The sequence below is a fragment of the Hyla sarda genome, chromosome 6 (assembly GCF_029499605.1).
Source record: "Hyla sarda isolate aHylSar1 chromosome 6, aHylSar1.hap1, whole genome shotgun sequence".
Taxonomy (NCBI): domain Eukaryota; kingdom Metazoa; phylum Chordata; class Amphibia; order Anura; family Hylidae; genus Hyla; species Hyla sarda.
Window position 1 is genome coordinate 250,493,673 of NC_079194.1, and position 14,031 is coordinate 250,507,703.

The 14,031-nt window shown below is 44.6% G+C and overlaps 1 protein-coding gene across 5 annotated transcripts in view; it reads left to right on the plus strand.

Annotated features, from left to right (window-relative positions):
• CHID1 (chitinase domain containing 1) overlaps positions 1 to 14,031 on the plus strand; it is a 723,738-nt gene that overhangs the window by 24,671 nt on the left and 685,036 nt on the right. For all 5 annotated transcript variants that reach the window (XR_008845294.1, XM_056526912.1, XM_056526913.1 and 2 more), the window contains exon 2: positions 2,397 to 2,525. Coding sequence is in view for 4 of the 5 variants with exons in the window: in XM_056526910.1 (XP_056382885.1) it covers positions 2,397 to 2,525 (129 nt within the window). In the remaining variant the exon portion in view is untranslated. The remainder of the gene's footprint in view (positions 1 to 2,396; positions 2,526 to 14,031) is intronic.

A 14,031-nucleotide genomic window follows, 5' to 3' on the forward strand; every position in this document is an offset into this window, starting at 1 on the left:
CATCCCCAGAAGCAGGTGAGGCCGGTACCTGACCAACGGGGCAAGGTGAGTTAAAGTTTATTTTATCTTTTGCAGCCCGGGCATAGGGATACAATGTACAGTACAGATTTCCAGTGGCCCGCAACAAACAGGAGGAGGAGGAGGGTAGCGCTTGCAGGGGGACGGGATTAGTTCCCCGATGGGGACAGCGCAGCGCTGGGCTGATAATTAATTGGGGGGGGGGGGGGGAGAGAAGCATAACAGCGCTCGCGGGTCACATATGATTAGTTACCCAATGTGGGGACAGCGCAGTGCTTTGTTGATAATTCATTCCCGATGGGGAGGGGCCAAACCAGTATTGCGGTATAGGGAAAAATTCATATCGTGCATTACAAAAATTTCGGTATTCGGTATGAACCGGTATACCACCCAGCACTACTGTCAGGGCATGTTGGGAGTTGTAGTGGGGAAACAACTGGAGGCAACTGTGGTGAAAACAGTATCTGTGATGGCCGCAGCTGCCGCACATCCCACTCCCCCAAACCCCGCCGCGCAACCCGCTCCCCCTCCACCCGCCCGAAAAAGAATAAAGTGCAGGGCAGTCCTAGCGCATCGCTGCTTAGCAGCAGTGGTGCATGATATTTTACCTCACACCTGGAGCCGGGGCCGGCGTGCGAGGCCAGGGAGCCTGCGCGCATCCTCTTTGTTCAAAGCGCTCGCTCCCGCCTGCCTGATTGACAGGCAGGGAGCGAGCGCAGGCTGAATGAATTAGGACCGATTGCCCGGCTGGCATCGGTCCGAATTCAAGCATGACATCATGCCAGGCTGCAGCTGGCCACTAGGAGGGAGACCCCTAGTGGCCGGTTTTCAAATGTAAATGAAACTATTTTAATGAAAAACAAATTAATGAATGTATATTAGCGATATGTTGTAGTACATAAGTACTACAACATGTCAAAAAAAAAGTTTGGTGAAAGTGCCCATTTAAAATAATTATTATACGTACTTAAATATAATAAAAAGCTTCTCCCCTCAGCCTAGGCAAAGCTTAGCATACAATCAACCCCACAAACTTTTTCTTAAAGGGGTACTCTTGCCTTAAGACATTTTATCCCCTATCCAAAGGACAGGGGATAAGATGTCTGATCGTGGGGGTCCCACAGAGAGATGTTCACTCCGTGTCTGAAGGGTCATGACTACGGGGCCGGAGTTTTGAGACATCATGACTCCGCCCCCTTGTCACATGACACCCCAAAACGCCGGCCTGTAGCCGTGACCCTTCAGACACGGAGCGAACATCGCTCTGTGCAGCTGCCACAGGTGGGTGTCTGCATGAGAGATTGTGGGGGTCCCAAGCGGCAGGACCCCCGCGACCAGGCATCTTATCCCCTATCCTTTGGATAGGGGATAAGATGTCTTAGGGTCGGAGTACCCCTTTAACACACAATGCATCCCGTACCTAAAACACACAGAAGACCTTCAGTCCAATCCCATCCCCTCATTAATTATAATCATCAATAATCACAAATGAATTCAAACATTAATTGGAAGAGGTTGAATTTTATTGACAGCTGGGGACTTAAATGTATGACATTTTTGATCTTGCACAATGAGTAACATAAGCGCAAAACAATGCCAAAATTGCAGATTTTTGGCCACATCACATCCCAGTAAGAAATGGAATAAAAGTGATCAAAAAGTCACATATACATGAATGTGGTACTGATAAAAATGGCGGATAGTAGAGTAATAATTGAGCTATCAGAGAGCTGTATGCAGAAAAATAAAAAAAGGTATAGTTGTAATAATAGGGCAATATTTAAAAAAATGTAAAAGTAGTACAATAATTCAATATATAAAAGGCTTATAACTATAAGGCGAGGAGGAAAAAATGAAAATACAAAAATTTAAATTGACCGTGTCCTCAATGCCAAAATTTGTGGTGTCTTTGAGGACTTAAATAACCCCCAGTTTAATGGCAGTCCACATTTTCCTAGCACCTACTCCAGCTCGGCCATATTCTCCTTATATGCAGGGGCCCAAAATTGTCTACAATATTCCATGTGTGGTCTGACTAGTGTTTTGTATATAGACAAAAAAAAATTCTTGTCAACTAAAAACGGTCTTAGAATTCTCTGCTGCTTTTATATGTAGAATATGCTTTTTATCGCCAGTAGATGAGGTCAGAGGTTGTTCAAGGACATAATACTTGTTGTACATAAAGCGTAGATCAGACCTGTGCCCGTTTCCTATCCTATTGCTGAATATAGAAACAGATGCAGCTTGTAGCAATAAATGGGCTAGCTGACCAGACATTGCCTCCAGCACTGTGCCAGGCTCCCTCCCACGCTCCAGTAACAAAAATCAGGGCTCTGCTTTGTATCTGCTGTGTCACTGTCCTTGTATTCTTATTGCAGGGAGTCAGGTCTGAAACAATGAAGCTGCTGAATGGTCTTCTCCTGGTGACTCTTACTTACCACTTGGCCGATGCCACTTTGTCAAAGACAGACTCCAAGAAAACTTCTTCCAAGTCACTTGAGACTAAGGTAAGGTTTTAAATACTCTAGATCCCCCCAAAATAAGAGTATTAAGGCTCCAAAAATAAAACCTAAAAAACCCTCAGAAGGTATTTTGATGGTGGAATACCGAACTTTGCTTGTGAAATGAGGGTGCAGCGGGCTTATTTAAACTTATACACAGATGAGCCATATGTCACCAATACCCCTCCGAATCATTGAGGAACGGACTCCATAAGACCTCTGAAGGTGTCTTGTGATATCAGGCAACAAGATGGAAACACAAAGGGGGAGATTTATCAAAACTTGTGCAGAGGCACAGTTGCCCAGTTTCCAATAGCAACCAATCAGATCGCTTCTTTCATTTTTCAGAGGCCTTGTTAAGAATGTAAGAAGTGAACTATGGGCAACTGGGCAACTTTGCCTCTGCACAGGTTTTGATAAATCTCCCCCAAAATCCTTAACATATCACTGCGCCTCCTCCATTAGAGTACAGTGCACTCAATGAGGTGTATTATCCTGTGCTCCTCTATAGGAAGCCATCTTATGGATCGTGAGCTATTTGACCGCACACAAGGACAGGTAGTTGAGGGAAGAGCTATATACAGATGTACTCAAAAGTTTCCATACCCTTGGAGAATTGGTATAACATGTTTCTTATCTTTTTGGGATTCATATTTAGCTGCAGGTAATTACAAATGGTCACGATCATAAAACAGAACAAGGCAAAAATGACCCCTGTTCAAATATATTGCATACCCTTAGTTCTTAATACTGTGTATTGCCCCCTTTAACATCAATGACAGTGTGCAGTCTTTGAGACTCCACATTTTTGCAGGTAGTATAGCTGCCTATTCATCTTGGCAAAATGCCTTCCGGTCATGCAAAGTCTTTGGTCGTCTTGCATGAACCGCACGTTTAAGATCTCCCCAGAGTGGCTTATTTATATTAAAGGGTTACTCCACTGTAAAACATTCATTTTTTTAATCAACTGGTGCCAGAAAGTTAAACAAATATGTAAATTACTTCTATTTAAATTCTTAATCCTTCCAGTACTTATCAGCTGCTATATGCTCCACAGGAAGTTCTTTTCTTGTTGAATTTCCTTTCTGTCTGACCACAGTGCTCTCTGCTGACACCTCTGTCCATGTCAGGAACTGTCCACAGCAGGATAGGTTTGCTATGAGGATTTGCTCCTAGTCTGGACAGTTCCTGACGTGGACAGCGGTGTCAGCAGAGAGCACTGTGGTCAGACAGAAAGGAAGTTCAAAAAGAAAAGAACTTTCTGTGGGCTATTGTCATGTCCCATGTGCAGTTTTTGTGCAGAGGAATATTTCCTGATAACATGCTGCATTCATCTAACCTTCAATTCTCACAAGATTCCCCCTGCATGCTGATCCAGTCTCGGAAACCTCTGTGTTTCCAGGATTGGAGATGTGACGGTACGCCACGCCCCTTGCGTCGCCACGCCCCCTCCATTCATGTCTGTGGGAGGAGGTGCGATGGGCAAAGTTGACCAGTTGCCCATAGCAACCAGATTGTATCCTTTATTTTTTAGAGGCCTTTTTAAAAATGAAAGAAGCAATCTATGGGCAACTGGTCAACTTTTCCTAGGAAAGCTAGGTGAGATGTGGGAAATCCAGCATGTCATTCGCTTTCTGGTTAGACCAGGTTATTGGTTCAGCCTCAGATAGCCCTGGTTCTGGAGACCAGTTACTTAGTGGTCTAACTTAGGTGCGCACAGTGGGGGGAATTTAGCATTGTATGTAGACTGGCCCTGGTTTACTAAGGCTATGTTCACACAGCAGAATATCTGAGCAGAATCTTGCAGGAATATTCCGCTCGGAAATGCCGCTACAGCAGAGTCCCATTGATTTCAATAGAATTCCTGTGCACACAGCAACATTTCTGCAGCAGATGTCTCTGTTGCAGAAACCCAGATTCCGGCATCTGTAGAAAAATCTCAATTTTTTTTCTGCCCATTTTTTACTCGGAAATGCATTGCCATGGTCCTACACCAACTGGAACATTCAGTTGCACAGAACGTCTGCCCCTGTTTTCCAGGCGGACATTCCGCACATGTACGGCCGTGTAAACATGGCCTAAGAGTGTTGGGTTTATAGTGTGAATTGTTGTTTCAGGCTTGCAGGATTCCACTCTATTTACTATCTTGCTGCATTGTTCCAAACGCTGAGCAGTGGAGTACCCCTTTAACCTCTTCAGGACGCAGAGCGTAAGGATACGCCCTGCATTCCGAGTCCTTAATGACGCAGGGCGTATCCATACGCCCATGGGAATTCCGGTCCCCACCGCTAGCCGGTTGGGGACCGGAGCCGAATGCCTGCTGAAATCGTTCAGCAGGCATCGCGGCATATCCGGGGTCATTATATCCACCCATGTCGGCGATGGCCGCAGATCGCTGGACAATTCAGTCCAGCGATCTGCGGCGATTCCGGGTCAATTGGGTCTCCAGTGACCCGGAATTACTGGCTGATCGGGGCCGTCCTCACGATCGCCCTGATTCGTCGGCCGGTTTACCGGCCGACCAATCAGGGCGCCTGCTGCGGGTGTCACTCCCGCAACCCGCTCCGCCCCTCTTCCGGAGGACGTGAGCGGGTGCGGGACGTGGACCCCGGCAGCTGGAGACCCCTATCCCCGGCGTCCCTGTTGGGATCGGGGCCCCAGGAGCGACGACGGCGGTGGCGGGACTGACCTGTGTCCCGGAGCAGCAGCAGGAGGTGAGTGACAGCCTCCTGCTGTTGCTTAGCAACAGCTCCCAGCATGCAAAAAGGGCATGCTGGGAGCTGTAGTTATGCAACAGCAGGAGACAGACCACCACAACTCCCAGCATTCCCTTATGGGCATGCTGGGACTTATAGTTTTGCAACAGCTGGTGGCACATTTTTTCTATGGAAAAGTGTACCTTCAGCTGTTGTATAACTACAACTCCCAGCTTGCGCAAACAGCTAAAGTGCATGCTGGGAGTTGTAGTGGTGCATCTGCTGGTTGCATAACTACAACTCCCAGCATGCCCTTTGGCTGTCGTTGACTGCTGAGAGATGTAGTTTTGCAACAGCTGAAGGCACACTGGTTGTGAAACTCAGAGTTTTTTTTTACCTAACTCAGTGTTTCACGGCCGGTGTGCCTCCAGCTGTTGCAAACTACAACTCCCAGCATACACCGTATATGCTGGGAGTTGTAGTTTTGCAACAGCTGGAGGCACACTGGTTGTGAAACACTGAGTTAGGTCACAAACTCAGTGATACATAACCAGTGTGCCTACAGCTGTTGCAAAACTAAAACTCTCAGCATGTACAGTCTGTCAGCGCATGCTGGGAGTTGTAGTTTTGCAACAGCTGGATGTCCCCCCCCCCCCCCCCCCTCTCCCCAATGTGAACGTACAGGGTACATTCACATGGGCGGAGGTTTACAGTAAGTATCCGGCAGCAAGTTTGAGCTGCGGCAAATTTTCTGCCGCAGCTCAAACTGCCAGCGAGAAACTATTGTGTACCCCCGCCCGTGCGACTGTACCCTAAAAACACTACACTACACTAACGCACAATAAAAAGTAAAAAACACTACATAAACACATACCCCTACACAGCCCCCCTCCCCAATAAAAATGAAAAACGTCTGGTGCGCCACTGTTTACAAAATGGAGCCTCCAGCTGTTGCAAAACAACAACTCCCTGTATTGCTGGACAGCCGTTGACTGTCCAAGCATGCTGGGAGTTTTAAAACAGCTGGAGGCACCCTGTTTGGGAATCACTGGCGTAGAATACCCCTATGTCCACCCCTATGCAATCCCTAATTTAGGCCTCAAATGCGCATGGCGCTCTCACTTTGGAGCCCTGTCGTATTTCAAAGCAACAATTTAGGGTCACATATGGGGTATCGCCGTACTCAGGAGAAATTGTGTTACAAATTTTGGGGGGTATTTTCTGCTTTTACCCTTTTTAAAAATGTAAAATTTTGGGGAAAACAAGCATTTTAGGTAAAAAAAAAAATTTTTTTTTTACATATGCAAAAGTCGTGAAACACCTGTGGGGTATAAAGGTTCACTTAACCCCTTGTTACGTTCACCGAGGGGTCTAGTTTCCAAAATGGTATGCCATGTGTTTTTTTTTTGCTGTCCTGGCACCATAGGGGCTTCCTAAATGCGACATGCCCCCCGAGCAAAAATTGCTCTCAAAAAGCCAAATATGACTCCTTCTCTTCTGAGCATTGTAGTTCGCCTGTAGTGCACTTCAGGCCAACTTATGGGGTACCTCCATACTCAGAAGAGATGGGGTTTCAAATTTTGTGGGGTATTTTCCGCTATTAACCGTGGCAAAAATGTGAAATTTGGGGGGAAACACATTTTTGTGAAATTTTTTTTATTTTTTTTTTACATATGCAAAAGTCATGAAACACCTGTGGGGTATTAAGGCTCACTTTATTCCTTGTTACGTTCCTCAAGGGGTCTAGTTTCCAAAATGGTATGCCATGTGTTTTTTTTTTAGGGCTTCCTAAATGCAACATGCCCCCCAAAAACCATTTCAGAAAAACGTACTCTCCAAAATCCCTTTGTCGCGCCTTCGCTTCTGAGCCCTCTACTGCGCCCGCCGAACACTTTACATAGACATATGAGATATGTCCTTACTCGAGAGAAATTGGGCTACAAATATAAGTATACATTTTCTCCTTTTACCCCTTGTAAAAATTCGAAAATTGGGTCTACAAGAACATGCGAGTGTAAAAAATGAAGATTGTGAATTTTCTCCTTCACTTTGCTGCTATTCCTGTGAAACACCTAAAGGGTTAAAACGCTGACTGAATGTCATTTTGAATACTTTGGGGGGTGCAGTTTTTATAATTGGGTCATTTATGGGGTATTTCTAAGATGAAGACCCTTAAAATCCACTTTAAACCTGAACTGGTCCCTGAAAAATAGTGAGTTTGGAAATGTTGTGAAAAATTGGAAAATTGCTGCTGAACTTTGAAGCCCTCTGGTGTCTTCCAAAAGTAAAAACATGTAAATTTTATGATGCAAACATAAAGTAGACATATTGTATATGTGAATAAAAAAAAAATATTTTGAATATCCATTTTCCTTACAAGCAGAGAGCTTCAAAGTTAAAAAAAATGCAACATTTTCAAATTTTTCATCACATTTTGGGATTTTTCACCAAGAAAGGATGCAAGTTACCTCAAAATGTTACCACTTTGTTAAAGTAGAATATGTCACACAAAAAACAATCTCGGAATCAGAATGATAACTAAAAGCATTCCAGAGTTATTAATGTTTAAAGTGACAGTGGTCAGAATTGCAAAAAACGGCCGAGTCCTTAAGGTGAAAAAGGGCTCAGTCCTTAAGGGGTTAACAGAGAATTCTATGAAAATAGGTTTTCTAACCTGAACAGCCCCTTTAATGGGGTACTCCGGTGAAAACCTTTTTTCTTTTAAAACAACTGGAGGCAGAAAGTTAAACATATTTGTAATTACTTCTATTAAAAAATCTTAATCCTTCCTGTACTTATTAGCTGCTGAATACTACAGAGGAAATTATTTTCTTTTTGGAATGCTCTCTGATGACATCACGAGCACAGTTCTCTCTGCTGACATTGTTATAATAATAACACTTTATTTATTGTTGTCCTTAGTGGGATTTGAACCCAAGTCCCCAGCACTGCAAGGCAGCAGTGCTAACCACTGAGCCACCATTCTGCCCTTAGCATACATCTGCTATGCATGGTTGCTAAAATGGACAGAGATGTCAGCAGAGTGCACTGTGCTCGTGATGTCATCATTGTTCCAAAAAGAAAGGAATTTCCTCTGTAGCATTCAGCAGCTAATAAGTACTGGAAGGATTAAGATTTTTTAATAGAAGTAATTTACAAATATGTTTAACTTTCTGCCACCAGTTGATTTAAAAGAAAAAAGGTTTTCACCGGAGTACCCCTTTAACCCCTTCCCGACCTATGACATACCTGTACGTCATGGGTGGCAAGGTGTTCCCGACCCATGACATACAGGTACATCATGAACATTTTTGCCGCAGCCCCGGTAAGATGGCCAGCCAGCCATCTTACCATGCGACCACGGGGGGGTTTCATCCCCCCCCCCCCCCCCCAGAGATCGCTGCTATCAGCTGGTCAAATTGGACTAGCTGATAGCAGCGTTTCGCTATCAGAATACTTAGCAGCGCGGTGTGTGAGTCCCGATCACGGGGATCGGGACACACACCGCTCTGCTAAGTGTCCCTGACCCGTCCCCCGGCGTCACTTACCCGTCCGAGCGGTGTCCTGAGCGGTCCCGGCGCGAGCGACGTCCTCCAGGCGGTCACGGCGGCGCTGCGTCCCGGAGGTGAGTTTGCAGCAGCAGTGCGGCATCTTCATTGGCAGCAGTGAGATCGCCGTAAAGCGATCTCACTGCTGCCTCTGGGAGTTTCAAAACTGCAACTCCCAGCATGCCCAGACAGCCTTTGGCTTTCTGGGCATGCTGGGAGTTGTAGTTTTGCAACATCTGGAGGTCCTCAGTTTGGAGACCACTGTATAATGGTCTCCAATCTGTGCTCTTCCAGATGTTGCAAAACTACAAATCTCAGCATGCTCAGTTTGTCCAGGCATGCTGGGAGTTGTAGTTCTCTAACATCTGGAAGAGCACAGATTGGAGACCATTATACAGTGGTCTCCAAACTGTGGACCTCCAGATGTTGCAAAACTACAACTCCCAGCATGCCCAGACTGCCCAAGCATGCTGGAAGTTGTAGTTCGGCAACATCTGATCCTTCAGATATTGCCGAACTACAACTTCCAGCATGCCTGGGCAGTCTGGGCATGTTGGAAGTTGTAGTTTTGCAACAACTGGAGGCACACTAGTTGGGAAACATTGTCCGTTTCCTACCTCAGTGCCTCCAGCTGTTGCAATTGTTGCAAAACTATAACTCCCAGCATGCACTGACAGACCATGCATGCTGGGAGTTGTAGTTTTGCAACAGCTGGAGGCACACTGGTTTGGAAACACTAAGTTTGGTTGCAAAACACTTGAAAGTTTATTATTTAACTTAGTGTTTCCAAACCAGTGTGCCTCCAGCTGTTGCAAAACTACAACTCCCAGCATGCACGGACAGCCAAATGGCATGCTCCTAGTTTGCAACAGCTGAATGTTTGCCCCCTCCCCCCAATGTGAATGTACAGGGTACACTCACATGGGCGGAGGTTTACAGTGAGTGCTGAAAGTTTGAGATGGCGCAAATTTTGCGCTGCAGCTCAAACTTCCAGCGGCAAACTTGCTGTGAACCTCTGCCCATGTGACTGTAAAAAACACTACATATACACATACCCCTACACAGCCCCCCCTCCCCCCAAAAAATGAAAAACGTCTGGTACGCTACTGTTTCCAAAACGGAGCCACCAGCTGTTGCAAAATAATAACTCCCAGTATTGCCAGACAGCCATTGACTGTCCAGGCATGCTGGGAGTTTTGCAACAGCTGGAGGCACCCTGTTTGGGAATCATTGGCATAGAATACCCCTATGCAAATCCCTAATTCAGGCCTCAAATGCGCATGGCAGTCTCTCACTTTGGAGCCCTGTCGTATTTCAGGGCAACAGTTTTGGGACACATATGGGGTATCGTCGTAGTCGGGAGAAATTGCCTTACAAATTTTGGGGGGCTTTTTCTTCTTTAACCCCTTATGAAAAGGTGAAGTTGGGGTCTACACCAGCATGTTAGTGTAAAAAAATACATTTTTTACACTGACATGCTGGTGTTGCCCTATACTTTTCATTTTCACAAGAGGTAAAAGGGGAAAAAAGACCCTCTAAATTTGTAATGCAATTTCTCCCAAGTACGGAGATACCCCATATGTGGGCGCAAAGTGCTCTGGGGGCGCACAACAAGGCTCAGAAGGGAGAGTGCACCATGTACATTTGAGGCGATTTGCACAGGGGTGGCTGATTGCTACAGCAGTTCTGACAAACGCAAAACAATAAATATCCATATGTGACCCCATTTTGGAAACTACACCCCTCACGGAATGTAATAAGGGGTGCAGTGAGCATTTACACCCCACTGGTGTATGACAGATTTTTGGAACAGTGGTCTGTGAAAATGAAAAATAAAATTTTTGATTTGCACAGTCCACTGTTTCAAATATCTGTCAAACACCAGTGGGGTGTAAATGCTCACTGCACCCCTTATTAAATTCCATGAGGGGTATAGTTTCCAAAATGGGGTCACATGTGGGGGGTCCACTGTTCTGGCACCATAGGGGCTTCCTAAATGGGACATGCCCCCCAAAAACCCTTTCAGAAAAACTCACTCTCCAAAATCCCATTGTCGCTCTTTCCCTTCTGAGCCCTCTACTGCGCCTGCCGAACACTTTACATAGACATATGAGGTGTTTCCTTACTCGAGAGAAATTGGGTTACAAATTCTAGGGTGATTTCTCTCCTTTTACCCCTTGTAAAAATTCAAAAATTGGGTCTACAAGAAAATGCGAGTGTAAAAAATGAAGATTGTGAATTTTCTCCTTCACTTTGCTGCTATTCCTGTGAAACACCTAAAGGGTTAAAACAATTCCTGAATGTCATTTTGAATACTTTGGGGGGTGCAGTTTTTATAATGGGGTCATTTATGGGGTATTTCTAATATGAAGACCCTTAAAATCCACTTCCAACCTGAACTGGGCCCTGAAAAATTACGATTTTGAAAATCTTGAGAAAAATTGGAAAATTGCTGCGGAACTTTGAAGCCCTCTGGTGTCTTCCAAAAGTAAAAACTTGTCAATTTTTTTATGCAAACACAAAGTAGACATATTGTATATGTGAATCAATATGTAATTTATTTGGAATATCCATTTTCCTTTCAAGCAGAGACTTTCAAAGTTAGAAAAATGCTAAATTTTCAAAATTTTCATGAAATTTTTAGATTTTTTTTACCAAGAAAGGATGCAAATATCAGTGAAATTTTACCAATAACATAAAGTAGAATATGTCACGAAAAAAACAATCTCGGAATCAGAATGATAAGTAAAAGCATTCCAGAGTTATTCATGTTTAAAGTGACAGTGGTCAGATTTTCAAAAAATGCCCAGGTCCTGAAGGTGAAAAAGGGCTGGGTCATGAAGGGGTTAAGTACAAGTCAGATGTAAAATGCCCAATTACATTTCTCATCCTATAGCTGATACCTCTCCTTGAATTACTGCCCAGTAAGGTGAGAATGAACGTGTCAGATTGTTCTGTATGCAGTGGTTGTGTGTTACAGACCACAGAGGATATGTTAAGAGTATCAATAAATCCTAAAAACAGTAAAAGCATTTCCTCTGGTAGCTGTTCTCTTGTGGCACTACTATAAACCTGAGCTGTTGGTGCAATATATTCTAGTGTACACGGTACATATCACTTGTAATATGCCTGTGTGGCAAGTCCTAAAACTGTGCAATGTGTTTTATTGTATGTTTGTGTAGCTGTGACTTAGTGGAGCTTTTGAACAACTTTAAAGCTAGTTGGTTCCGGTATAGATTACCTGGTTTCATTAGGCTTCTTTTACACTTGGGGGTTCCATCAAGCTCACAGTCAAATGTATCTATACTATGACGGATCCCATTAAAGAAGTTATCCCAAGATTTAAGCATATCACCTATCAGGAAAGTATGTAAATGATAGGGGTCTGACCGCCGGGGACCACCTTACATCATCTTGTCCCCTGTGTGAATGCAGCAGCAGCGATCACATAGCTGAACAATAATTTATTTTATTATATTATTTTTAAACGTTATCCCTGACTGCCCATACCTTTTTAAATTAACTGGAAAAACAGGGCATAGACTTAAAGAGCTATCAGATTAAAATATAAATAATAAAATTTTCAAATATATTTAATTAGGAGAAGTGAAGCATTTTCTTTTTAATTTAGTAATACACCTATGCCCATTTAGAAAGGGAGACTGGAGTTGGGCAGAGTAAGCAGCAGTTTAACCCCTTAGGGACCAAGCCCATTTTTACCTTGAGGACCAGAGCATTTTTTTGCTCATCTGAAGTACCTGTATATACAATGCCCCGATGGTGACCATTTAACCTTCCATTCCTTTCGTATCATACCTGAATGCCCTGTAAACCTCCTGGAAAGGATGACCGTAAATTCAGGAGTTAGTCCGGCGCAGAGAGGAACCGTCAGGAGGCAGGATAAAATCAATGGATTTATTGAATGCAACGCGTTTCGCTGCGCATGCGCAGTGAAACGCGTTGCATTCAATAAATCCATTGATTTTATCCTGTCTCCTGGCGGTTCCTCTCTGCGCCGGACTAACTCCTGAATTTACGGTCATCCTTTCCTTGTTCTACTTTCATCAAGGAGGGCTGCAGTGGACCACCATATATTTATACATGCTTTACCTTGTTGTGTGTGGACACACAACCAACTTTGATAAGCGGTTTGGGAATTACCTTCCCCCTTCCCCCACTAACAAGATCTGCTGATCCCGCACATGAGGCGCCTTCCTCTCTCTCTCTCTGTAAACCTCCTGGGAAGAGACCTCATATGTAAACTCAAATTACATATCACTGCATCCCCGTCTGGGTTACATGTCACGTCTGACCTCACACCCATAGTCACACCTGCAGGGTACTATCCTGCTAGACATTATCCTGTTATGTCCCCGGCCCAGGTCCCACCTGAGGTAGACCCCATTGTCTGGTCACATGGAGACCATGATGTGGGACTCATTGAATGTACACCATACAAGGCAAGACTCAAACCAGACATTCTCCCGGTCTACCAAAAACAGTACCCCTTGTCATCTGAAAAAATCGAAGGTATCCATCCTATGATCAAACATTTCCTACAAACTGGAGTTTTAGAACATACTGTCTCTCCCTACTGCACTCCAATTAATCTGGTCCCCAAACCCGATGGTATTGTCCGTTTTGTACAAGATCTGAGCGCCATCATCAGACTAATTGTGCCTATAGTTCCTGATGTCACCCAACATCAATCCCACTGTCACTTTAAGCATTAGGTGATTGCAGGTGGTTTGAGGTGATTTGCACAGGGGTGGCTGATTGTTACAGCGGTTTTGACAAACGCAAAAAAAACAAAACCCCACATGTGACCCCATTTCGGAAACGACACCCCTCACGGAATGTAATGAGGGGTGCAGTGAGAATTTACCCCCCACAGGTGTCTGATGATCTTTGGAACAGTGGTCCGTGAAAATGAAAACTTGTACAGCCCACTGTTCCAAAGATCTGTCAGACACCAGTGGGGGGCAAATGCTCACTGTACCCCTTGTTACGTTCCTCAAGGGGTCTAGTTTCCAAAATGGTATGCCATGTGGGGGTTATTTTGCTGTCCTAGCACCATAGGGGCTTCCTAAATGCGACATGCTCCCCGAGCAAAATTTGCTCTCAAAAAGCCAAATATGACTCCTTCTCTTCTGAGCATTGTAGTTTGCCCGTAGTGCACTTCAGGTCAACTTATGGGGTACCTCCATACTCTTGAGACATGGGATTACAAATTTTGGTGGGTATTTTCTGCTATTAACCCTTGCAAAA